This window comes from Physeter macrocephalus, chromosome 4, assembly GCF_002837175.3.
Source record: "Physeter macrocephalus isolate SW-GA chromosome 4, ASM283717v5, whole genome shotgun sequence".
Lineage (NCBI taxonomy): Eukaryota > Metazoa > Chordata > Mammalia > Artiodactyla > Physeteridae > Physeter > Physeter macrocephalus.
In genome coordinates, this window is record NC_041217.1 from 101,418,945 (window position 1) to 101,446,751 (window position 27,807).

The following is a 27,807-nucleotide window of genomic DNA, read 5'->3' on the forward strand; positions in this document are numbered from 1 at the left end:
GGGGAAAAATAAAATCCACCTCCATTCCAACAAACTTTATTATGACTGCCTCAAGTGGCCACGGGGTTCTACTAGAGTTTTCTCCTCTAGGAGAAGCTTTAGACCTTCCATTCTCTGGTCTAAAGGGAAGAAATACCAAAACCCTGGGGCAGGCATAGTCACAGGCACACAAAAAGCAACAGGCCTAAATACTCCAAAACCAGGATGCGGGAATAATAAAGATGAAATGTGGCTCCTAGAGGCAAGCACCTTAAGTCCTAACTTGTGCCATGATTTCTCCTAAAATTTAATGATATATTTTGTTACGAGAAATCAGAGTTCTCTTTTCTGTTGTAGGTGCCAGACGTAATTACAGTTCTCAAAAATAAAATAAAATAAAATAAAACAAACATACACACCTGAAAAATGGGGGGTGGGCAGAAGGAAGAAGTGAAAAGCATCATTTCTTTCTGCTCAGAAGATTGTTTAGAAGCGTTGAGTATTGAGACGCACTGAATGTCAGCCCCACTGGAAAGTAAAGTATTACACAGCGCATGGTCCCAGATTAGCCACTGAACAAGAGGGTGGCTGCTGAAATGGAAAGGATGGCTCAGAAAGCCTCAGGGAGCCTTCAGTCCTCCAGTGAAGGTAAACACAGCTTCACAACTCCCGTCTGCCATTCCAAAATCCAAAAACTCTGAAAACTGACAATTTTAAATAATTCATTTGGCAGCAGAACAAACCCAACCTCGTTTGGTGGCAAAATGTGACCTGAACTACGTAAAATCATTTGTAGTCTGTTTATCCCACTTCATGTGAACATTCTCACATTTCACTGCTGAAATAATGGGCTTGATTATGGGATGCTGACCCTAGCTCCCTTTGGGGGTGTTATATATATGTACCATATTACCTTTCTAAAAAATTCTGAATTTTTAAAACACATCTAGCCCCCAGGATTTCAGATAAGGGGAAGAGTTTGTAAACTTATAATAGGGTGACATAAGACCCCTGCAAAGATTACTAAAAGCCCAAAACAGTCAAATTACATCCTGGTGGTTTCAATCTACCCAGCTTCCTACACAAGCCAGAGGGCAACATTATCTGGCAACATTGTGTTAGAAATGTGAAATCTATTACCACAGGGTCCCTACTACATATTAAATCCTGGTTTCCTACCTTCACATATTCCAGAGTTGGGTCCAGAAGATGCTGATCCCTGAAAAGAGAAAATATAAATATGAGAACAATTGGAAACAATGCAATCTTACCCTGGGTAAAATGTATCCAACATTATTTCACCCTATTCATTCACATTATTAAGATGGGCCCACCTCCCAGGCAATACCCACAGCAGACAGATAAGGAAGTTAGAACAGACACAGATTTCTTTCAAGGGTGTCACCTCGGGGTGGAGGATGTATAGGATACCACCATGACCTCAGTCTAGAAGCTCCACATGTTTTCCTGTCAAATTCAAGCTCCAAAAGTTAGACTATTCATATGTGGTAATTCTAGATTCACTCTGAGCATAAAAATTAGCCTAACGGTCCGAAGCAAAGAGCTGTGAGAAATACGGGTAAAGCAGGGCTGGATGCCCAAACCTGCAGCACTTTGGACCAGGCAACTGTGTCACACCCACTTTCACAGAAAACGGAGGCTCAGGCGGGCAGATCGGCTGCCCAAGGTCACCCAGCACCCGGGTGAGTGAGTTTTGAACCCAGCTCTGCTTCTAAATCACCTTTCTCTTTTGCTGTCAAGCTGAGCAATTCATCCTAATTTTCTTTGGTGCCCCAGTGTTTTTTCTCTCCCCATTTAATGTCTGCTCATGTCTATCATAATACTGTTAGGATTAACCAGACCATTAAAAGTAAACAGCAGTGGTGTCACTGAGGAGGCTGACTTATTATAGTGGAAGAGGATCTAAGGCAAAGGAGAAGAGGGGGAGACATGAGAGCTGATGTTTCCAGCACCGGCAGAGTTACAGCAAAGGGCCCCCCCTCAACAGACTATGTCAAAAGACAGCTGCCTTCAGAGACTTAAATTTCACAAAATCAACACATCACCCTGCAGAGACGGGATAATTTTTTAAAGGACAGGATGGCTCTGAAGCCGACAGGAGTAGTCTTCTTAAGTGGGGCGGGGCGGGGGGGGGGGGGTCAGTGTATCTACAAAGAGGACGTATCCTTTAGAAGGTGGGGGATCACTACCAGCAAGCAGCTGCCTCTGGAAGGGTGAGCTCAACCCCAGACACTCGGGGGCTTGGATGCTTCCCTCTGTGGAGAGACCCCGGGAGACTGCAGCCCTTCTCCCCTGAACAGGGGCAGCAGGACCCCTGCTGGGACACAAGGAGTCGATCCCACAGCTCAGGGGCACACCATCTTGTTGTGAAATGGATCCAACCCCCAAAGCTATTCCTGGAGTGGTCTGTCCACTTAGGGCTGCACACAGGGCACACGCACAGAGGCAGGCTGGCTTCAGAGATGCTCCTCTCGGATGTGCAAACAGATGAGGTTCTGAAATGAGTCCCTTTGTAAGGCCAAAGTATCTGAGAAGGGCTTAAGCTCAAAGTCCCTGGTGCATTTCCATCAAAGAGGGGTATAAATCAGTCTTTCAGAGCCTGAAAACCAGGCATACTCTTTGCCTCCAAGCTTGTGTGTGTTAATCAGGCATCTTTTCCCAAAGCAGCCGAGTCCGTCTGCTGTGCTGGGTCACCACCTCCTCTGCTGCAGTCTGGACATTGCATTGATGTCATCAGACTTTGCGACCATGGGACCACCCGGCTAGTGACTAAAAACTTTGTCAGCAGGGCTTTGGTCATACTCTCCTTTAAATTCTAAAACTCCTGGTTTTCTACTGAATTAACATTTTAGGCTTATAGGCATCTGGTCTTATGTTAATCATCTGGCCCAGTGGTCTGGCCCTGGGAGTGCAGAAAAATGTTAGAACCACTGAAATGCTGTTTCTCATCTTCTTCAAGTTTCTATTTTTATGTTTGTTCTAAAATGTACATTATATACATTCATACACATATGTCTTAATGCATGGATAAACAGTGTAGGTGTGTGCTTTCTAAACCAATGATTTGGTCTTGGGATCTCTTTACACTCTAAATAATTGAGGACTCTGAAAAATTTTGTTCATGTGGGTTATATCTACTGATTACTGATATTAGAAATTAAATCTGAGAAACTTGCAAAATATTAATTCATATGTTTAAAGTAAACCCATTATATGCTTAAATAAATAACATTTTAATGAAAAACAGATATGTTTTTCATAGCAAAAATTTAGTGAGAAGAGTGACATTGTCTTACATTTTTGCAGATCTTTTAAACATCTGGCTTACTAGAAGACAGGTAAATCCTCACATCTAGTTCTGCATTCAATATGTCGTGATATATCTTGGTTGAAATAAATGAAGAAAATCCACATTCACACAGTTATGTAATTGGAAAGGGAGGGATATTTTAATAGACTTTCATATAATTATGGATGTTCTACTTTGATAACATACCAAAACTTGACAAGCAGTAGTTTCTTAAAGGTTAGCTGTGATGTGGAATCTGAAACCATATCTCTTACTCTTTTGCATCTGTCCTGCACTTTGAATGGACGTTTTGTCCATGTGTGATTCCATAACCACTATTCTGGGAAACACTGGTTCACTGAGTTATGCAGATCTTCCAAATTTTGACCCATTTCATTATCACGTATAAAAAGAATCACATTGGTTAATACCATCACTGATCTCATCAGAAGTTACTAGGTATTGGGAATTGCCAAGCTTATGGTAGAGGATACAAGTCTTCTAACTTGAAAGCTTGAATTTTTTCATTGGCAACTAACATTGTCAAATATTTTCCCTGAGCTTCATTTCATTCATTTTGGGGAACATACCTGCCAAATACCGAGACCACACAGTCATGATCGGCAATTTTAACTCTTTTTTTAGGTGCTCAAAGGTCATTCTTTTAGTAAATTCTTTATAGAATTTTGTCCAGGATCTGCTCTTCTCACCAGACTTAGCTGTAAAAATCCTTTTCCTTTTACCTACTGAAAGCTGAAACGTTCCTCTCTCCCCTTCTCTAGAGATGTACCTGAAAACTCTAAGCTAGTTCTCTCAGGATAGACCCCTCAAATTCTCTTGGGGACGGTGTGGGACAAGCAACATGAGTGCTGTGTATGAGTGGCTCCTGAGGCAGCCCCAGCAGGGTCGCCACTCAGAGATGGGGTCACCTCGAGGCAGGGTGGCCCATGTGAGACAGGTGGGGACCTGGGACCCATTACTGCAGTGCTTGCACCTGGACAAATATCTCCTGGAGCAACGGAATATAAAGAAACTATAAGGAACTAAAGATAACTGCACACATGCAAGGTTGGGGCAAATTATGAACAAGATACAAAAAGGCCAGAACCCAGCTGCCACTTCTCAGGTGCCAGGAGCAAAAGCAGGATACTGAGCATGATCCCTGCACACGGCACCACCAAGAGGATGGGCAGACCACATAATCCACTCTGGCCCGACCCACCGATCTGCGCCTGCGCTCACCCCGTTGAAGGGACCAGCTCTCCCCCACTGAGGGAGCGAGCAAGGGTACCTGTTACTTGTTTTCACTCCCTCGTGCTGCAGCACGAGTCCCAGTAAAGCCTTGCCTGAATTTCTTGTCTGGCCTCTCATAAATTTCTATTGATTAAAGAGTCCGAGGACCCAAGTCAGTAACATACCTGTTCTCCCCACCACCCTGCTCTCCTGCGCAGAGACCCTGGCACCTAGGAGCCTGGGGTGTTCTCCCAAGTGTCTCCCCAGCCTTGGATGAACTCCCGTGTTCCTGTGGTGCTCCTCCACCACACACACTTCTTTTGGCAAAAGAGAAGGCAAACAAGAGCTGCTGGTTAGGGATAAAACTGAAGTCCCCTCTTGACCCCCTAACCCCAAATAAACTCTGCTAAGGGAGCCTTGCTCATTCTGTTCCCAGAGCAGAGGCGGATCCAAGTTCTAGTTCAGTGCACCAAGGGGTGCTCTAGTGGATCCTTGTATTCTTCTACTCATCCTTTTTAGAGAGACAAGGGAGGGAAGACAAGGAGAGTATGATAAAACTGAGTGAGTGTGTTATAAATCCAAAAGCTTGAAAAATCATTGCCTCGAACCAAATTAAAATTATATTTAAATGCAGAAGTGCTGTGTCTCCTTTCTCAGCCAGCCTAACCCTAGCCCTAACCCATCTAACCAGAAAGAAGACATGAGCTGGAAAACATAGCAGTTGGCCCTGTAGCCCCAGCCTCTAATTTGAAATAGAATACCCTATTATTCATACAAGACTGTGCCACAAACACTCCTTAAACCATATCTTTATATTCCCCAAAAGAGATCACTAGAAAACAAACACAGAAACTTGGCAATGTAAATGAAAAGCTTTTTTAATCTTTTTTTTTGTTTATGTCAATTATGAATCCCCACCCATGTGAATCCGTGATGTTGCGTGTATCTCTCTTTACAACTGGAGAGTCTGGCAGGCACCGTGGCCCCTCTGTCAGGCAGGCTGCCCCACTGAACACCATCCACAGACCGCAGGAAAGCAGCAGGATGAAACTGGACTCTCCTGTTATTCTGTTCTTAGGTTTATTAAGTTTTAAATAACATCACTGTGTTTACTCTGGTTAAATCATTCTTTCCAGCGTCCCACTTTCTTAAGTTCATACTGAGGGATGTTTAGCTGGGAGTCACAGAAATGTTATACATATTTACTACTTTAGTTTGTTTCTCATCGGTAGCCAGGTTAATAATATCCTTCCTCTTAAAAGGACACTTGATGTATAAGTGTTTGCTATTTTGAGTGAAGAGGTTTTCTGTCTTGAATACACAAACAAAATTTCACTAACATAGATCTTTTCTGAGCAGTTCGAATGCAGATGGAGATGGAAGTGCCCTATGTCTGTCTTAAATTAGAGAATGTTTTAAGTGAGTGGATGTTTACTTATTTAAATATTATAGACTAACTTAATGGCTAATGGTGTTGCCACACAAATGTCCCTTTGGATAAAGCATAAAACGGAATTGCTTGTAATAACATGATTATTTCATACAATGGAGGGATGTGAGAAACTAGATCCAGCTATTCCAGACTGAGGCTCCCCTTAAACTCCACGCACAACAGTGATGTGCAGAGCTGGCACACTTCCTCTGTGCAGGTGGCATGGTGTTTCCATGCATGTTCACTGTATGTGTATTTATTTATATATGGTCTCTCCCTCTACAAGGTGAGCAACCCAAGAGTAGTGATGTATCTACTTCATGCCCAGTATGTCCCACAGTTCTTGCATTCATCCCACAAACATTATCAAGCATCTACAATATGCTATGCAGTTGGCCAGACAACAGAAATACAAGAACCAAAGACAAAGGCCCTGCATTTAGAGAGGTTGCAGGCAAGTGGGGAACACAGATCAACTGATCCAGCACAATTCAAGTTAGTGAGAGAGTATCAGTGAGAGGTTTGAGGGCTGAGTAGGGACTTGTCCCAATGAAGAAGCTGTGGGGTAGGTGGTGATGAGACATGCCAAGGCAATGAGAGAAGCACGTGACAATATGGTACAGCTAAGGAACCACAGCGTTGCGGAGTTAATTCCCCGCTGGCCCAGGCCACCATCATCTCTCCCCTGGACCCCTGCATTACCCTCCCCAATTCTACTCTATCTCCACAATCTCCACGATAGCAGCCAGAGTGATCTTTACTCAGATCAATCCCCTGCTCAAAATCCTCTAGCAGCTCCCATCCAGTCAGAACAAAACCCTGAGGTCCCCACCGTGGCCTTCAATGCCCTGGTTGGCATGACCCCAGCCAGCTCTCCAACCTCACTGTGTTAAGCAGAATTTCAAAGATGCCCCCTCCCAAGATTCCTGTCCCTTGGTGAGTCAGTCAAACACTAATCTAGGTAATGCTGTGAAGGGATTTTGCAGATGTCATTAACATCGCAAGTCAGCTGACATTAAGACAAGGCAATTATCTGAGGGGACCTGACTTGAAGAGGGAGGGGGATTTGACATGAAGGACCCTGTTGCCAGTGTGATGTTATGAGAGGGTCTGTGAAGAGGCCCAAGACACAGAACCTCCAGGAGATGGGAGCTGTCCCAGGCAGATGGCCAGGAGATGGAGACCTCAGTCCTACAACTGCAAGGAATTGAATTCTGCCGACGACCTGAATGAGCGTGGAAGCAGATTCTCCCCCAGAGCCTCAGGTGAGAACGCAGCCGCTGACATCTTGAGTGAGACCCTGAGCTGAGAACCCGGTTGAGCCATGAGGGACTTCTGGTCTACAGAAACTGTGAGGTAACAAACAGGTGTTAAGTCACCAAGTTTGTGATGTTGTTACTCAGCAAAAAAACGCTAATACGCTTGTCTAGTCCATCCAAGCCCTACTGACTTTTCTTTCTGTTGCTCAAACACATCAAGCCGGCTCCTGCTGCTGTGGCTTGGCATTTCCTGTTCCTTTGCTTGGAGTAGTCTCCCCAGATATACTCAAAGGCTCACTCCTCACAGCTCTCAGGTCTCTCTCAAACATCGCTTCCTTAACCATCCTATCTAAATGAGCACCACCACCCTCTATCCCCTTTTCTGGCTTCATCTTTTCCCATATTATCTGATATCATATGAAATGTTTATTTGCTCATGGTCTGTCTGTTCCCCAGAATATAATCCTGCAAGAGTGGGGCTTTCTCTGCTTTGTGTACCTTGGTGTCCCTAGTACTTTGCACATAGCAGCTGCTCAGAAACCACTTGCTGAATTAATGAAGAAAAGAACAACTAACGGAAGCACAGGGCTGGGGGAAGCGGCAGGACTGGTGGGGGTTGGGAGACCAGGATGAAGAAGAGGCAGAGCCAGATCATAAGGGGCTTGGACGCCACGTAAACACATTTAGACTTTATCTTGAAAGCAGTGGGATTTGTTCAAGGCTCTTAAGCCGGAGAATAACCAGAGATTTGTGTTTTAGAAAAATCCCCCTGCAGCGGTGTAGAAAACAGATTAGTGGGGGGGCAAAGTGGAGTCAGGAAGACTAAAGGAGAGGATACTAAAGGGGTCTGGGTAAGAGATGACGAGGCCTGGATTAGAGCGATAGAGGGAGTGGGGGGATGGTGTACAGACTTGAGAGACTTTTAGAACTGTGAATAGATAGACCTTGGTAAATGGCAGGATTTGGTGAGTGAAAGGGAAGAAAGAGGTAAGGACACTCACTGAATTCTTTCTAAGGGAACTGGGTAGATGGTGCCTAGCACTGGGCAGGGACTCCATACGTTTGTTAAGAATGAATTAGCAAACACCTCTGCCTCAAGCACCATACTGTACTAACTAGACTACCAGGTTCTGAATTAATAAGACTTTACCTCATTACCATCCACTTTCCACAGTTAGCAGTCTGCACGATTGCTGCCATTTAGCTACTGAATGTCTCAAATAAGTATTCCTTCCTTCTCGACAGATAAATAAGCTACTTTCAGGAGAGTCTTTCACATCCCTCAAATTATGAACACATAAATCTTTCCCTTAAAGTACGATGAAATATACCATTTAAGGGATCCCTTCACACCAGCAAAAATAGTTAACTCATGAAGGAAAGCCAGAGAACAGCAAAGCAAAGTAGCTGTGCAGAAGCTAGACAAGAGTACCCGATTTTATATAACACTTTGGTCTTCTCCATCACCCCCATCTCAGTTGCCACTGCTTGTTTATGTCTTTTCCGCAGGACTGTAAGCTCTGTGAGGTCAGCGGCTACCTCTGTCTTGCTCACCAATGTGAACAAGCACGTACAAAAGTATGTACAAAAGTATTTGTCACACAGAAGCCAATTAATAAATAAACAAGGACAAAAATGCACAAATGAAAATATAAACCACAATTAATCACCCTTATATCTATATAATCCAAATAAGGCCTCAGAAAATTAGAAATTTCTACGATGGGACCTTCCTTTGCTAAATCTGGTAGACCAGATATTCTCAAAATTAAATGATGATGAAATTACAGATGTATTTCCAAATACATGTTGAAGTCACAAGAAAGGGAAAGTCTCAGGAAACACAGACACATACAAAACATACAAAAACAGAACAAATCAAGAACACAAAACGTGAACAACAGCAACAAAAAGGTAAGGAGGAAAGCAGGGAGGCTAAGCCCTGGGTTCATAAGAGTGAGCAGCTAACCCCAAAGCCCCACATAACGCCCACCTGAACCATCAGAACGGGACTACACCACCCACAGAGAAGGAATGTGCTAAACACAACACAACACGAAACAAAAAAACAAGCTCTAGCAAAGGGAACCAAGGAGAGCTACTGTCTCCACCACAGATTCTGATGGAAAAAAATAATAATAGTCTCCCCTAAGAATCTGTAACCACAAGTAGGGCTTTGGGATTCAAATTTATATGACCTGCTTTGACAGAGAATCCAAAACTGAAAAAAAATTAAAGTGTCTGGGTTGGTGGTACCATTAGTAAGGAAACAATGTAAATCCTTTCTGGAGGAAAACTAGATCTGCAATAGAAAGCTACTCAGGATATCCACAATTTGGTTAAATACAAAAATTCCCTTTCAGAAATAACCATATACATGAGAAAACAAGCCCCAATGACTGAAAGTTAGCAGAAATGACAATAGATTGAGATCCCCAAAGACTTCAGATATTGGAATTTCAGATATAAGCTATAAAATAATGATGTACGATAAATTTTTTTAAAAGATGCAATAAAAAAGTGACCTAAGAAGAAACAGGCAGACATAAAAATAATCTACTACAACTTCTAGAAATAAAGAGCTAATTGATCAAAATATCTAGATAGAAAGAAATATAAAGATAACCTTCTAAATAACTTAGATATGACTGGAGAAAACATTTATGAATTAAAAAATATATATAAAGAGATTATACAAAACACAGCTCAGAGAGAAAAGGTGAAGAATAATATAAAAGAGACATTGAAGGTAGAATGAGAAGGCTGAATTAACCAGAACTCTAGAAGGAGAGAATTGAGAGAAAGGCAAAAAGCAATAGTCAAAGAAATAATGATGGGAAATCTTCAAAATTAATGAAAGATACTAATTATCACATTCAGGCATCCCATGAGTCCTAAGCAGTGTAAACAAAAATAAACACATTGTAATGAAACTACAGACCACCAAAAACAAAGAGAAGATCTTAAAAGCAGCAGAAGAGCAAAGAAAGGCTTCCCTGAGATCAGTGACAATTAGACTGACAGCAGATTTTCATCAGTCAAAAGGGAAAGTGAGGAGCACAAAATTTCTTGCCCAGCAAACTACCTAGAACAAGGGTGAATAAAGACAATTTGAGACAAATGAAAATAGAAAATACCCTTCAGGAAGCAGGAAAAGGATGCCAGAAGGAAAGCTTAAGATCTAAGACTGAATGACGCACGAAGAACTGGTAAACACGTAGGCAACTCTAAACCAGCACTGATAGTGCAAAATAAGACAAATATCTAATAACAGTATGGTGGTTCTTCAAAAAACTAAAAGTAGAATTACTACATGATCCAGCAATTTGCCTTCTGAACATATACCCACAAAAACTGAAAGCAAGATTTTGAAGAGATATTTGTGCACACATGTTGGTAGCAGCATTATTCACAGAAGCCAAAATGTGGAAGTAATCCAAGTGTCCATCAGTAGATAAATGGATAAACAAGATGTGGTATATATACCATGGAATATTATTTGGCCTTAAAAAGGAAGAAAATTCTGACACATGCTACAGTATGGAAGAACCTTGAGGACATTATGCTAAGTGAAATAAGCCAGTCACAAAAAGTCAAATAACTGTATGATTTCACTTATGTAAGATACCCAGAGTGGTCAAAATCATAGCTACAGAAAGTATAATGGTGGTTGCCAGGGGCGGGGGAAGAGAGACTGGGGAGTTGTTGTTTAATGGGTGCAGAGTTTCAGGTCTGTCACACAGAGTGAAGTAAGCCAGAAAAAGAAAAGGAAATATCTTATATTAATGCATATACATGGAATCTTGAAAAATGGTACAGATGAACCTATTTGCTGGGCAGGAATAGAGACGCAGACGTAGAGAACGGACGTGGGGACACAGGGTGGGAAGAGGAGGGTGGGATGAATTAGGAGATTAGGTTTGACATAAATACACTACCATGTGTAAAATAGATAGATGGCTAGTGGGAACCTGCTGTATAGCACAGGGAGCTCAGCTTGGTGCTCTGTGATGACCTAGAGGGGTGGGATGGGGGTGGGGTAGGAGGGAGGTCCAAGAGGGAGGGGATATATGTATACATATAGCTGATACACTTCATTGTACAGCAGAAACTAACAAAACATTGTAAAGCAATTATACTCCAATAAAAATAAAATAGGACTTCCCTGGTGGCTCAGTGCTTAAGAATCCGCCTGCCAATGCAGGGGACACGGGTTCGAGCCCTGGTCCAGGAAGATCCCACACACCGCGGAGCAACTAGGCCTGTGCACCACAACTATTGAGCCTGCGCTCTAGAGCCCGCGAGCCACAACTACTGAGCCCACGTGCCACAACTACCGAAGCCTGCGCGCCTAGAGCCCGTGCTCCACAACAAGAGAAGCCACTGCAATGAGAAGCCCGCGCACCACAATGAAGAGTAGCCCCCGCTCGCAGCAACTAGAGAAAGCCCGCGTGCAGCAACAAAGACCCAACACAGCCAAAAATAAATAAATGAATAAATTTATTTTTTAAAAAATAAAATAAATAAATAAATAAAATAAAATAAAGATGAAAAGAGTTCTGGAGACTGGTTGTGCAACAATGTGAATGTACTTAACATTACTGAACTGTGCACTTAAAAATGGCTAAGATGGTAAATTTTATGGTATGTGTATTTTATCACAATTTAAAAAGACAAACTAAAACACAAGGCAACATTGACATATGAGCCAAGTGGAAGGTACCCAAAGCTTATGTTCTAAGTCCTGCATTGCTCAGGAAAAAGGAGAGGTATTGTTTCACTCTATTATGTTGTTTAAAGTCATACAAAAGTATTTTTAAAATAATCACTAAGTGAATAAGAATAGAGTATTTTTTAAAAGACAATTTAAAATAAGGCAATTTTAAAACCCTATAGGTTAAAAAAAATGTACAAACAGTACAGACATACAGAATAAGAAGCAGCTATAAACCCAAATGTATCACCAAACATGGTAACTGTTGACCAGATTAAACTCACAAGACAGATTTTCAGAATGTAGGATATAGTACCTGTAGGATACAGTTAAAGTGGTATTTTGGAGGAAACGTAGAGACTTAAATGCTTACTTTTAGAAAAGACTGAAATTAATTAAGTGTCCAGCTTAAGTTAAGAGAACAGAACAAATATTTAAAAAAGACTAAAGATAAGAAGAGCAGAAATTAAATTTGTAAAAAATGATACAGCAAGGGAGCAACAAATGAAGCCTGGTTCTTCAGAAGCCTAGTAAAATAAACCTCTGACAGATATAATCCAGGGGGAAAATGAGAGAAGGCACAAAACAATAGAGAAATGAAGTGGGAGCATAATCATAGATAACAAGAGAGCACTGTAAGAGAATACTATGAACATCTTATGCCAATAAATTTGAAAGCTTAGGAAAAACAAATTCCTGGAAAAATAATACTAAAATAGACTCAAACTGAAAATCTGAAGAGTCCTATAATGATTAAAAACTTGAATCAGTTGTTCAATATCTACAGACCTGGATGGTTTTTCTAACCAGGAAGTTCTGCCAAACTTCGGAACTTATTACTTTGAAAATGAGAGACTTGAAAAAGAGGATACTATAACTTTGATATCAAAAGCACACCAGGTCAATAAAAGAAAGAAAAGGTAGCCTAGGCTAATCTCACACATGAATAGATAGGAAAAAAATCCTAAACAAAATATTGACAAACCTAGGGCTTCCCTGGTGGCGCAGTGGTTGAGAGTCTGCCTGCCGATGCAGGGGACACGGGTTCGTGCCCTGTTCTGGGAAGATCCCACATGCCGCGGAGCCTCTAGGCGCGTGAGCCATGGCCGCTGAGCCTGCGCGTCCGGAGCCTGTGCTCCGCAACGGGAGAGGCCGCAGCGGTGGGAGGCCCGCGTGCCGCAAGGAAAAAAAAAAAAATTGACAAACCTAATCCAAGAATGTACAAAAATACATCATAATCAAACTGGGTTGACTCCAGGAATATAGGGTCAGTTTAACATGAGAAAATCTATTCACCACATTAACATTAAAGGATTAAAGGAGAAAAATCATTTTGGGCTTCTAATTGATGGGGGGGGGAAGGATTTTTAAAAATATCATCATCGTTTCATGATCTCAGCAGGGAAAAAGCTAACTCTTCACAAACTAGAAATAAAAAAGGACAAGTGTACCTATGAAAAACCTCATTCTTAATGGTGAAGTATGAGAATCATTGATATAATCAATCAATCAATCAGAAATAAGACAAGGATGTCCACAATTACTGCTTCTGTGCACCACTGTCCTGGAGGTCCTAGTCAGTGCAGTTAAATAAACAAAAGAAAGAAAAGGTATAAGAATTGGAAAAGGGAGAACAAAACTGTCATGATTCACAAATGATGACTGTAGAACACACAGAGAATCTATACAAAGCTGCTAAGTAGAGCAGGGCTCCTGGATATGAAAGCACTGTGCAAAAATCTTCAACTTAAAACTTAACTCAGGTCAGGGACTAGAAGGCTTATGTGTCTGGGATGGAGTTCTTGCTTATGGGTGTTCATTCGTCACAAATGAACTCATTCCTAGAACATTTAACTGAAATGCAGCACAAAAAGACTTAAGATGGTTGTGACCAGCAGGCTGTCTCTCTGTTTACATGTACTAGTAGGGCCAAGGAAGACCAAAACTGCAGCCTAGGGGTCTGCTGGTTCACCATTTTTAACCAACCCATGTACCAGGGCACATCAACGATCAGGAAGGGTGAACCCAACGACCAGGAGAAAGTTCGCCCTTCATTGGCAACCTCAGCCTCTTTGCATGTGGATATGGCCTTGGAACCTAGAGCTGTCAGTCACCCTTTGTTCTCCAGCATGAAGCTCAATTAACATCTCAACATCTTGAGGAGATGTGGGGATGGAGCGATGGGGCAAGGAAGAGACAACAACAGGCTGTAAATCGACTAAGATTTTGCTTCCATTGGATGATATTTCTGACTAGACCACGTTCTTTTAGGTGAGATTAACACGTGGGAGAGTCTAGCATTCTCATTTTAAATTTTATTAGACGATATCCAGGGTTTGAAGTTCTTGCCCATCTCACCAGCCTCATCTCCTCACCTTGCTCCTTTCATTCCAACAAATCCAAACTATTTGGAATTCCCTGAACCAAGAAGCCTAGAGTCCTCATCGTCTTCCTATTCATTCCCATCTTCTCTGACCACTCTTTCCCCTGCTTTCTTCCCTCCCCAGCACCAACCCACAGAATTAATACATTTCCTCAGCACTTATTTTCTATGCATTATAAAACCTTATTATAACAAATAATTATAATTCAATATGGCATGTGTACTCCTGTCTATCTCCCTTACTGGACTATGATCTCACTGAGAATAGGGACCATCTTTTATTTTATTCACCTCTATCCCCAGAGCACAGTTGCTCAATCAATGTTGGTTTGAATGAATGAACGAGTATGAGTGTGTGTGTGTGTGTGTGTGTGTGTGTGTGTGTGCGTGCGCGCACGCGCAGAAGATGTAGAATCTAAACCCTCCCATCCACCACACTCCATGGGTTCACCAAGGGAAGAATAACACTGGAGAGAGAGAGAGAAGGAACAAGAGAGAAATGTTGTTCTTGGACTGATGGGCCTCCACATGAAGGAGATAAGTTAGCCACAGGCCTGTAACTGAGCCATGATGGCCTCACAGAACTCCCTCAGCAATGGAAGGTCACTGCTGTCAGGGCAGCGCCCGGCTCCCCAGCCCCACTGAGACTAGATGTTTTCAAAGTGGTCTTGAGAGGCTGGCTGCTTCAGCTGAAAATGAATCTCTCTGGACACGTTTGAAATGCCAGGGAGGAGGTTAATCAGGGAGATAACCAAGAGGACAGAGAGTGTACTACAGGGCCATTTCCAGCTGTTTATGGGAAAATGAAGAAATAGATGGTTAAAACAGGGTTGGCCTGGTGGGTAGAGATATGATATCACTTGGAAAAATATGAGCTAGTGTGTAGTTAGATGGACAGTTTCTCTGCTGATACTGGGAATCACATTAAAGTCTCAATAAAGAGTTACTTTCTCACTCTAGGTGGGGGCATATTATGTGCGTTGCTTTGAAAATTAAAAAAGGGATGTAGCCTGTCAACATTTAAATCAAGTCTACTTCGAAAAAAAAACCAAAAAGCTGCCCAAGGGGAAAAAAAGAGACACCCCAAAAAGCCAATTCTGGAATTAATTATAAAATATAATAAAATATGCATATGATTGTGCTTTTGAAAAAGGGATGTAGCTTTTTTCTTGAATTTTTGAATTTTATTTTATTTATTTATTTTTTATACAGCAGGTTCTTATTAGTGATCTATTTTATACATTAGTGTATACATGTCAATCCCAATCTCCCAATTCATCACACCACCACCCGCCACCTGCCACTTTCCCCCCGTGGTGTCCATACATTTGTTCTCTACATCTGTATCTCTATTTCTGCCTTGCAAACCGGTTCATCTGTACCATTTCTCTAGATGCCACATATATGTGTTAATATACGATATTTGTTTTTCTCTGACTTACTGCACTCTGTATGACAGTCTCTAGGTCCATCCACGTCTCTACAAATGACCCAATTTCTTCCTTTTTATGGCTGAGTAATATTCCACTGTATACATGTACCACATCTTCTTTATCCATTCGTCTGTCAATGGGCATTTAGGTTGTTTCCATGACCTGGCTATTGTAAATAGTGCTGCAATGAACATTGGGGTGCATGTGTCTTTTTGAATTATGGTTTTCTCTAGGTATATGCCAAGTAGTGGGATTGCTGGGTCATATGGTAATTCTATATTTAGTTTTTTAAGGAACCTCCATACTTTTCTCCACAGCGGCTGTATCAATTTACATTCCCACCAACAGTGCAAGAGGGTTCCCTTTTCTGGGATGTAGCTTTAAAAACAGAGAACTATAATACTTCTAGATGTGCACTTAAGAGAATATATTTTGTTTCATCACCTTGCAAAGTAAATATGAGATTTACTCTCCCACATCTCAAGACATATTTCTTACTTGTTAAAGGAGGCTCACTAGCAGTTGACAGGATTAAGGTTGGTGCTTATTTTCTATTCTCCTCCCAGGGTTAACACATGACATGAGGAGTTCCTTTTCACTAATACAAAGAACCTGAGGGGTATTCCTTAATGATTAAGCCCACAGATCTGCTTTAGAGCAGATGAGTGGTCTAGACAGAAGCTCACTGCTCTGTAGTGGGGGAATTCATCTTCCATTTCTGTTGTTTAGACCTAAAAACAATTCACCAGATGGGATCTGGGCAGCAAAGTGTGACCACTTCCCTTGGTCTGATTATTAAACTTCAATTAATGCTTCTAAAGTCACATTAGCTTTTTTGACAACCATAATATACTGCTGACTCATTCTGAGGCTGCAATTACCTAAATCCTGAAATATTTTTTCACATGTGGCTATTAAGCCGAACCCCTTACTTTTACTTTGATTTTTGGACTCTGGTGCGAGTCTTTGTCTCTCCAATAGTCCTTCTAGGTAGGTTTGGTCTGTTGTTTCAAAACGCCAAGATCTTTTTTGGAGCTTACTTCTGTCACTTTGACATTAGTTATTCCTCCAAGATTCATACCATCCACCAGTGTGATCTTTATGTCAGTACCACTGTCTAAAAGATATTTTAAAGTTGGCTAGAAAGGGGCTATGGACACAGCCTACAGCGTGCTTTCCGTACCATCATCTGGCCCGCATCTCTCTCATCCTAAGGATATCACCGATGATTGACATTTGCATACACACTTTCTCAACATTCCTCTAATCTACCAACAAAGTAACTCCAGGAAAGAAAGTTAATCTAGTCTGACTTGCTTTTGGCAAAGCCCTGCTAATTACTAATGGCTGTTGCTTCCTTCACCAAGTATTCAAAAATCATTGTCCTAATAATCCTTTTTAGAATACTTCCTGAGAAGGATGTCAATCTTACCATTTTATAGATTCATTTTATCTCCCTAGTTCCGTTTTTGAAATTTAAATACTTATCTATCTGCATCTTTCCTGTCACTCTTGGTGATGCCAACATTTCTCCAATATTGTGTGCTGGTTTGATGGTCTCAGCCTCAAGCTACCTCTGTCTTCTTGGGCCTTGGGGCTTCACCTCATTTGGGGGCATCACAGCCTCTTGTCATGGCCTCATCTACTGTCTTCCTTCACCTCTATCCTACCCTTTCCAATCAGAGAAGTCATTTCCATGGCAGAACAAATGCAAGCCAAACAGAAGCTCAGCAGTTTGGTTTCTCTCACATCCCCCCTCTCTTTGGTTTTATTATTCCAAACATAATTTTTGAAAGCCCTTTTTGTTACCTGTAGCATTTTTCACAATCCTCTGCTCACTTCGCACTCTGGTTCTTTCACAGCCCAGAAGCCACCCTCTGATATGGGCTTCGGTTGCATGGCCCAACCTTTCCTAAGTCTGGGGCCAAGGCCCAGACAGCACAGAGAGGAAGTGGCGGCACAGACGAGGCATGCCCTGAGGGAAGGGTTATACCTAGAAAGCACAGCCTGCAATCACCTGGTCAAGGAGAAAAAGTAACATGATACCTGGAAAGATGTTAGGGTCAGAGGTCAAGAAAAGCAGAATTGCTTATCAAGCTAGTGGAGTGATACAGAGGGCTAGCTACACTGTGGATGGGAAGTTAGGTCAGCAGCAAAGAGAGAGAACAGGTGCAGGTAAGCTCAAATGGTTCCAAACCCACATCCCCTTCTCCCCGGGCCATGAGCTCCTCAACTGGACAAAAGCCCTGGACTGTCTTTGAATCTCTAGCATAAAGCCTGTCACACAGATGCTCAACATACTTGTGAATGAATTCATCAGATCGGCCCTGGCTCATCAGACCACACTGGGGGGATCCTATAAATGGATCAGTCCAGGCTGGAGACAGTTCTTCCTACACATCCTTAAACAAGAGAGCTCCCTGGATGGTCACATACCTGTTCCTCCTTTGAACTGTGGGCAGCGTGTTGTTGTCACTTGTCCTGAAATGCGTTTCCCTTTCAGAGCCTCAGACCATGAGATACTTTTTATTATTTCCCTCAACCTGGGGAATCTTTCCTGCTACAGCCCAGGGTAGACTGTGGATGAGGACACGATTCTCTCCCTGGCTACCAGAGATCCCAAGGCCTGGTTGCTTCTCAGACTCCTGCTTCTTTCACTTCAGCAGCCAATTCCTGCTTCTATGAGTCAGTTTCTATCTCATCTGAAAATACAGCCATGCCTGATGAATGTGTTCATGACATATTCTAAAAGAATGGCAATTAAACCGCCTCCTCAGGCAGATTCCCTAATCATGTTAAAACAGCACCATTTAAATATCCTACGTATTACACTGTGGTGAGTCTCTACAGGAATCCAAGGCTAATACAAAGTGGTACTGCTTGATGAAGATTTGACGCCGTCGTGGGTTAACTTGTGCTCGGCAGAATTCTAGGACAGCATTAAGTTAAAAGCCACTGTTGAAATCTTAACTTGGCGGCAGTCAGTCAAACTGAATAGAGTAACAACAAGAAAAGCCGTATCAAGGCCACTATGTCTCTTGGCAGGCACAGAGGGTCTGGAATCAGTGAATCATCAGGCTTCGGGCTGGCTAAGCCCAAACACAGCACTTTTGATAAAAGCAGATGCTTTGTTTGGCTGGTATCTATCTGCCCTTCCTCCACTCCCACCCGCCCCATCCACCCTGCCCCCAACCATTCCTCATCCCCTTCTAAAGGAGTGTGTTTGTAAAGGTTTCTTCTCACCTAACTCAAAGGCAGAATACAAGTGCTATGGTTTTGAGCGAATGTCCTCAGAGCCTCTGCAAGGAAAGCTTTCACTCAACCAAACTTATATAGGAACATACACCCAGGGCCCCTTTTCCAGGGCAGGCACCTTGGAAAAGCAGCCCTCACCCCTCAGGCACAAGCCTGAGGGCCAACCACAGCCGTCCATGTACCTCCTCTGCCCACAGAGCTGTCAGGGAACGTGTAGACCTGTCAGGGAAGGAACTGCGGGCTTAATCACCTTGCTGCTGACACAGGCCCACAGGGAGGGCGGCCCCGGGGACATGTCCGCTTTAATCAAATCAAAAACGTTTTTTAAAAAGAATCAAGTAATGAAAAAATGTGCTTTGTTTTATTACATGCTTAAAAGATTAGATATTTTCCTATTGAATTTTGTCTCTCATCTTAAAAAAACCCCACCTTCCTTTGAACACCAACCCCGTGCGGCTCCTGCCTCATTTCTCTGCTCCCCACCAAACGCCCAGCCTCCTCTGCTGGCTTCCCAGAAGTCTGCGCCAGGATTCCTCCGGGCTGGGTCCTAGGGCCCTTCCCTTTATGCTTTACACAGCTCTCTCCTTTGCCGACGGCATCCATTTCCGGCTTTAGCCCAGACCTCTCTCCACAGCTCCAGGCTCATAATACCAACTGGTATTATGATTAACACCTCCAGTCAGGCACACACACATCTCAGCACACGCAAAACAGACGTCTTGATTCTCTGCAATCTACCGTCACCTCCTCCTCCCAGGAAAAAGCCGCCCAACAACCAAACGAAGCCCTGCTCTCTCCAATCTTCTCCGTCTCCGTAAATGGTCCCACCCCCTGCCCCCAGCTACCCGAGCCATACTTGACTGCCTCTCTCCCTCATCCCAGTCCACCTAACCCTCAGTACGTCCGGTGGACTCGACCTACAAAACAGATCTTGAATCCACCCACCTTCTTCTCCTCCACTGCCACAGCAGAGCAGACCCCACTGCTTCCCGTACTGTTGCAATCGCCTCCTGCCCTCCCTCCAAGCTCCTCTTCCATCAATCACTTCTCCACAGAATCTTCTAAAACTGCATCAGACCATGCTACTCCCTCGCTTAAAACCCTTTAAAGGCTTCCCTTCGCCCTATGGAGAAAATCTAAACTCCTTAGTGAGGTCTAGACCGGTACTGTCCAATAGAAATACAATGTGAAAAACATGTAATTTAAACTTTTCTAGTCGCCAGTTGAAAAGAAATAGATGAACTTAATTTTAATAATCCTTTAATCTAATATTTCAAAATTATCAATACATAGTAACAAAAATATTAATGAACTATTTTACATTCTCTTTTTATATTAAATCTTCAAATGTTCCCTCCCGCAGAGAGCCATTCCCTTCTCCCAATCCAAGGAACTCAGGGCTCTCTGATGTGACCTTCCTTGCACCTCCTCATTCTGCAGTTATGTATCTGTTGATGCATTTGTCTGCGTGCCCCCTAAACTGGGCACTCCCTAAGGACAGGGCCCACATCTATTTTATTCTCCACTGGGTACCTGGTACCTAGCACAATACCTGGCACTAACTAAGCTCAATAAATATTCATCAAAGAATACACAGTGAGGACACTGACATTAAGTACTACAATCAGACAATCAGACAAGGGCTGGGCCTGTCCACCAAAGGGAGGCTCTGTTCTGTGTCTTAGCACAATGGTGTGCTGATCTTTCTGTGCACCCACCGTAAGGTTGTTTCTGTGCACCCAGACAAGGGCTGGGCCAGTCCACCAAAGGGAGGCTCTGTTCTGTGTCTTAGCACAATGGTGTGCTGATCTTTCTGTGCACTGATGTTTCTGTGCACCTGTAAGCATGAGCGGTGGCCAAGATGCACTGCTGTAGGGCAGCTCAGAGCAGACCCAGGTAGAGGGATTCCAGCCAGACTCCATCAACACGTGGGAAACTTTCTCCCCCATTAGCCGCAGGCATGGAACGTGATCTCAGGTTACACACGAGGATTAGGAGCCTCCCAGGAGGAAGGAAGGGCGGAAACCAACATCTGAGCCCCTGCTTCATGCCAGGTCCTGGGCTAGGTGCCCTCACTTGGGATTGTATTTGACCCCCCAAGCCACCCTTTGAGGACGTGGAGATTCAGAAAGGTGAAGGAATTTACTTACATAAGGTCACAAAGCTACCAGCCTGGTTGCTGGAATCAGCATCAAGGTCGCTAGCAGCTTTCTTTGATGTCCAGGGCTAAATCAACGTCCCAGCAAAAGTACCAGTGGCCTTCAGGGTCAGGCGTCACACAGCAGAGTTGGCAGGAGAAGACCAAACAGCTAAGATCAGGTGGAAGCTGAGAGCAAGGACGTGACCTGCTCCACCCAGACCCCCAGAAGGCGGTACCAGACTCAAGAGTGAAAGTCAGAGTGCTGACATTCGGTGGAGCCTTCATGTTTAGTGACCAGTGAATCTTCCCAGCACTCCTCAGAGGGGATTATTTTCACCCTCATTTTATAGTTTAGAACTTGCCCTAGTTCACACACCTAGTAGTGGATAAACAGGCATCTGGACTGAGACCTCTCAGTTATGTGACTCATGTTCTCACCTCTTACCTCTTACTATGTTTGCAAGTGATTCTGGAACCACGGACAGTCCGCTGCATAAAGGCTGGGTCAACACGGAAGGTTTCTCAGCCTTCTGTAATTTGTCAATAACAGCACAATCCGTAAACAGGAATACCCTCAGCGCTTGTGTGTGGGGCCTCAAAGGAGAGAGAGCTTGAAATTCTGCATGCAATCCTGCAGCTAGTCTCTTAGAGACAGACTGGGTGGTGACAGCAGTACAAAGCTGTGAACAGCAGGGTGGCCGTGGCCTGAGGGCTTATCACTCCTGTGGCTCCAGTCCAGGCCCCAGGAAGGCATCTCCTTCCAATCAAGGAGAGTAACTACAACTTCTCCAGCTCCCATCTCTGGCCAGGCTGGGATGGCTCCCAAATCCACATGTGATAAGAACATGAGTAGTCTGTAACTGCATAGCTTCTTCTGTTTACAATATGCTTTAACCTATACTGAGGGGCGTGAAAAACTCACAGTTTCTGACTCTCAGAAGACTGAAAAAAACCTGACTTTTCTCAAACAGCATGCAGGAGGCCAGAAAAAAAAGGATTTAAAGCAAGTCAGTTGGGGTGGGGTGTGAGGGGTTGGGGGAAAGAGAAGATACTGAACAGCTCCACTCAACAAGGACAGCTTTGTGTAATTCTCTGATCATTCTCTTGGTTGCGGTTTGCAATCAGTTAAAAAAAAAAAGTCCTTTCATTTTTTCCCAGAACAGCTGAGAATGCACAGATCCCAGCCTTTAGGGCTGAAATCATCCCGGCGAGTAGAGGATTTAGGACTACTGTCAGGCAGCTGGTGGACCTGCAGGCATTTCCCATTCTCTGGGCTCCCCCAACCCTGGGCCGGTACAAGATGCCCAGCAGGGCTGAGCTCACCTCTGACCCAGCTGCTCCTGGCCTCAGCACACCAGGGGCCACCGGAGCCTGGACGTGCACCATTCCTCGGAATTCACTAACCCATCCACAACAGCTGCGTTCAAACACCAAGGGGCATTTCAAAATGTTAGTGAAACTCAACTTGAAAATTTAAAAATAAAAATTCAATGCATGGGCTATTACTTTCTGGAGACATTCTTGGCTGTTAAGCCACGGTCATTCTGCTAACTCAATAAATGTACCTTCTATTAAATAGAATCTATTAGTCTATTAAATAAATTTTTTTCAACTCTAAACCCAACTTTTCCTCTGTGCACAAAAAGCTTCCAATTTGCAGACAGTAGACATGCCCATGTATAAATAATGTGCAGATGTTTGTGTGTGGACCTTCACACTGCAGATCCTTCTGATTACCTGTGAGCTAAAGGGTGATTTATTTGCATGTCTGGGGGAACTTCTTGCTTTGCTAAGGAGAAAGCAATAGTTATAGAACTTGGTGGTTCTGAAGAGGAACACACAAAACAATTTTTCAGATGGGGGCACCAACACAGCCCAGAGTTAGGTCTTTAAAACAGTGTTTAGAGAAGGGTCTGTACAGATCCTGTGCCTTACACTCTTTCTTAACTTTGAAGAGCTGACACCGTGACATGGTAGGTTACTTACTGCCTGGGAAAGGATACCGGATTTTAACTTGGGATAATTCTGCAGACTTTCTGGCCCCCATCAGTTAAAACACTTGTGACTAGTCAGTCAGCTCCGCGCATGCAAATTAATGAAACACCACATTGTCCAGCCACATGCTCCCAGAGCACAGGGGCGGAAGGAATTAGGCTCTCAGCAGCTGTTCCCAGGAATGCGTGCCTCCACGTACCCACAGGCAGGAAAAGGACCCACAGTGGACTCCAAGTGCTGATCCTTCAGCCATCCTGGCAACACAGACCTCTCACAACAGGAACTGGTCCCCTCTCAGCTCAAGGAAGGTCCCAGATCGAAATAAAAATTCATCCTTGAAGACAGATGAATCAAAGGGACACCAGCCAAACAATGCTAATGTCAAGAGGAAATCCCGTCTGTAGACCTCTCAGAGAAGCCTTGCTCTGCTTGCAGAACAAAGGCTCCTTCTGTGACATCAAGCAGCACGTTTAAGAGCGCCGGGCTTCTTGCTTTGGCTACCTTTCAAAACCACAAGTACATCCAAGGGCAGCCAAGACAACAACAAAGCCAAGAGATACAGGTCTCAGAACGAGGAGACCAACTCCCCTTCCAGGCCTGCCTTCTGCCTGCTCTTGGCAGCCAAGGCTCTGTCCTCCTCAAGGGGGTGTGTCTGAGATGCTGCAGTCAGACGCTGGGGACCGAAGCTTTCCATGCGAGAAGATAGCTCAGAGGATGCCCACGGCAGGGCCAGCCTTCTTGGGAGGCTATAGAGCGCAGTGTCTGCGGAAGTCCCTACAGTAGTTTCCGGGTCCTAATCCCAGCTCAGTTACCCACTAGGGTCTAATCTTAGGTGCTTCAATATCCCTGAACCATTTCTCAACTGTAATGATGACAACATCATGCTGCCGCTGCTGCTAACGATGAAATCTGCTGTCCCTCACACAGGTTATGATGTTCAAACAAGACAGTTTATGAACATATCCTTTAAGATATTTTAAAACTATAAAATGTTAAGAGGTAATAATTCATGTGGATATGACATATGTTTATATGACAGCTTAATAATGCAAATTTTTAGGTCAAAGGGGAGACTTCCTCTGCTTTGCCTGGGGCCTCCCACAGGTTGGGTATTCAATTAATATTCAATCATAATAAAGGTGACTTTTTAATGGCTAACAAGGCAAACATGTTTGTTGGGAAAACAGCGAACTTGCAACTTATCAGAGTATTTCACAAGACAAGGAGGTGCCGTCTGAAGGGCTTCCCTCTGAGTGTAGGCGGGTCCACATGAAGAGTGGGTGGGGCCCTCCAAGATGGCTCCACCATCATCATGCCAACACCAAATGTGATGGAATGGAAGGCTTGCAGACTTGACATCTGGGCAAGTCACTCTTAGCTGAAGTTAACCCCTGAATGCACTATGAAGAGAAACAAGTAAGGCCAAAAGAATTTACCTGAAACAAGCCAAAAAAAAAAAGAAAGAAAGAAAAAAACCAATAATCTTGGGAATTCCCTGGTGGCGCAGTGGTTAAGAATCCACCTGCCAATGCACGGGACGTGGGTTCGAGTCCTGGTCTGGGAAGATCCCGCATGTCATGGAGCAACTAAGCCCGTGTGCCACAACTACGGAGCCCGTGTGCCACAACTACGGAGCCCATGTGCCACAACTGCTGAGCCCATGTGCCACAACTACTGAAGCCGTCACGCCTAGAGCCTGTGCTCTGCAACAAGAGAAGCCACCACAATGGGAAGCCCATGCACCTCAACGAAGAGTAGCCCCCGCTTGCCGCGACTAGAGAAAGCCCGTGCAGAGCAACGAAGACCCAACGCAGCCAAAAATGAATGAATGAATGAATTTTTTTAAAAAATCAATAATCTTGTTAAAGACCTAACTAGTCTTAGGTCCCGAGACTCAGGGATCCAAAACTCTTAACTTTAAAACACATATGGCTCCCAGCTTCCAGTGGTGAGTGAGCTCGGGTGGTGGGTGGTTGGTGTTTTCACAGCTCCACTGGGCTGTCAGAGCTGAGTTAGGAATAGAAACGCTGTTTCCCTCTCATGGTAGCTCTGTCCAGCACCTTAGTCACACTCTCCGCTCTAGAGCCCCAGGTTCTCATTCATATATCTTGTCCCCAGCTTTTCACATTCACAAATGTTACTTGTTGACACTGTGGATTGTTCCAAAGAACAAGTGAGGCAGCTCATAATCTTATTAGGAATACTTAAAAGGATTTTTATATATATATATATATATACACACACACACGGTACTTTGAACTCCTCAAAACTGGGAACACCTCAGGATATTTTTAAAATGCGCCAGGTAAATAAAACACATTAACAAGACTGCAGAGCAGGGGAAGAGGACTTTATGATCCTTTGACACAGAGCCACTCGCCTTCTCACTCAGCCTCATTTTGAAGGATGTGCATTTGTTACTTCTGTGCTGACCTTCAACAATAAGATAGTTTAAGTTAAGGAAAAAAGATGTGAATTTGGACGAACGTAATTCTGAATCAGAAACAAACCTAAACCAGCAGTGCTTGTTAAGTCTTCCACAGCCTGGACTTGAAACTCATGACTTGTGTCCACCTCCGATAAGATCTTTTACTGAGGTCTGATCTATGTCCAAGTCAGTTTTCAAGTTAAAAAGCTTTGAACTGCTGGCAGGTTGACAGCTTGGGCCTTGGGTGTTTATCGAGAACGTCCTCAAGCTAGAAAGGGTGACTCCGTTACCACCCTCGGCCCCTGGGAGTTTCCCCTGGTAAGAGCAGACACCCAGCCTAGACCTTAGAACTTCAGGGAATGAGTTTGTGAACCGTCTCTATGTGGTACATCATGGATACCTAGCTCAATATAGAGTTTAACTTAATGAATAAAAGGTGGCCACAGGAAGCCAGGTAACAGCTGGTTCTGACTCCACATAGGGCAGCCTGGCATTTGTGCTTAATTTTGGCTAGCCAGAAGTTATGTTTCTTTGCTACCTCATAACCTTCCTAAGAGGGAGCAGTGATGGCTCTGCTTCTGCATCCCAGAGTGTTAGGTGCCAGTGATGCGACATTAACATTACCGTGCACAGGCATGCACCTCCACGTGCACCTGTCATCAGCAGGCCACCCGGCGAGACTCCACAGAGCAGAACCTTCTGACCCCCAGAACACGCCGGGGAACATTTGTGGTTTGATGTCAGAAACATTGCAGACTCTCCAGTGAATATCTGGGCCTCCACTTCTTTTCTTCTTGTAATACTGCAATTACACAACTAAAAATAATTCTGAACTCTTGCCTGCCTAGCTCTTTCCCACCGTGTGCACTATTTGCCTCTCACTGCGCTACACTCCAGCTGCAGATCACCCCAGCTTGTTTGGGGTTTTTCAAACATGCCAAACTTGTTCCCACCCCCGGTTCCTTGCACTTGTTCTCCCTAGGCCCAGAGAGCCGTCCACTAGTTCTCCTCAGAGACCTGTCCGCCCTATTAAAAAAGATACAACCCCAGTAAGTCTCTAGCGTATCACTCTAGTTCCCCTACATCACTGACTATGATCTGCAATTGTCTTGTTTATTTACTTGTATTTATTATCTGGGTCCCTCACTACAATGTTAGCTCTGGAAGGACACTGTTTCTGATCTTCCATTGTTATCCTGTTAGTTCATGGATTTCCCCACCCTGTAAGAGGGCAATGATTTGACAGCTAGAATGCCTACTATGTCAGACCAGCACTTCAGCTAAGATACACAGAGGAAATCAGAATTTTCCTGGTGAAGCAATGGTGCTTATAAAATCAATGTACTCTAATTAACACAGGCGCTCAATATATAGTCAAGGAACAAATAAATGAGCTAGGATCAAAATGGCTTTCCTTGCTACAGGGTAGGACAAAAAGAGAGACACCAGGAGATACAGCAGAAGAAACCATCCCCTGCTTCACCCGATAGCATCACAGGTTTCTGGTCTTCCTCAACAGGAAAAGGGGTGCAGAGTTTCTAAACCAGCTCTAACAAGCAGGGTCACAACCAGGCCCATTATAGATGCAGAGAAGAAGCCTTTACAACAATGAGGCTTATTTACCCAGGTCCCTGGTGGATAGAAGGAGAAATCAATTCTTGTTCTAAAGTATCCTGAAGCTGACCCGATGATACATCCACACACAATTTTATTTCAGCACGTTGACAACTAAATACAGGTATCCCTGCTTCTCGAAAGTTTGCTTTACATCACTTAGCTTTTAGGAAAAGACCTACGTTAGAACCTGATTTCAGTAATCAAAAGAAATCTGAGGAGGATTTTTGCTTTTGTGCAAAAAGGCGAAAAGTGAAAACAGTGTTCAGTGTCTGTTTTCAGGAAGCTGTGACAGATGCAGTGTGCACACAGCAGCAGCAGCAAGAGTGGCACCGCCAAGCTCCTTCTCTGGAACCACACTCGGCGTCTCAGCGCCATGCTGCCCTAGCTTTGCACTGTCTGTGAGCTCCTGGGCTTTATCTCCATTTAGCTTGTGCATTCGTTAGCAAGATGTGCCCTAAGGTAATTGTTTCTTCATTTCACACCGCTTCAGCTGATGGAAGGTTTCACAGGAAAGCTCTGGATAGTGGGGGCCACCTACACAAGGAGAGGCAGCTCCTGATTCACAGACATCCTGGCAACTCTATAGAATTGGATGGACGAGTGCCTTCTGTGAGTTATAGTCATTTTTA

At 43.7% G+C, this 27,807-nt stretch overlaps 1 protein-coding gene across 1 annotated transcript in view; it reads right to left on the reverse strand.

The window, feature by feature from the left end:
• Positions 1 to 599: 599 nt before the first annotated feature.
• The window catches only part of LOC114486057 (breast cancer anti-estrogen resistance protein 3 homolog), a 37,941-nt gene continuing 10,733 nt past the window's right edge, over positions 600 to 27,807 (reverse strand). Inside the window, exons 3-4 of the mRNA XM_028488175.2 lie at positions 1,159 to 1,198; positions 600 to 683 (exon numbers count right to left, since the gene is read on the reverse strand). Coding sequence (XP_028343976.1) covers positions 600 to 683; positions 1,159 to 1,198 — 124 coding nt within the window. The remainder of the gene's footprint in view (positions 684 to 1,158; positions 1,199 to 27,807) is intronic.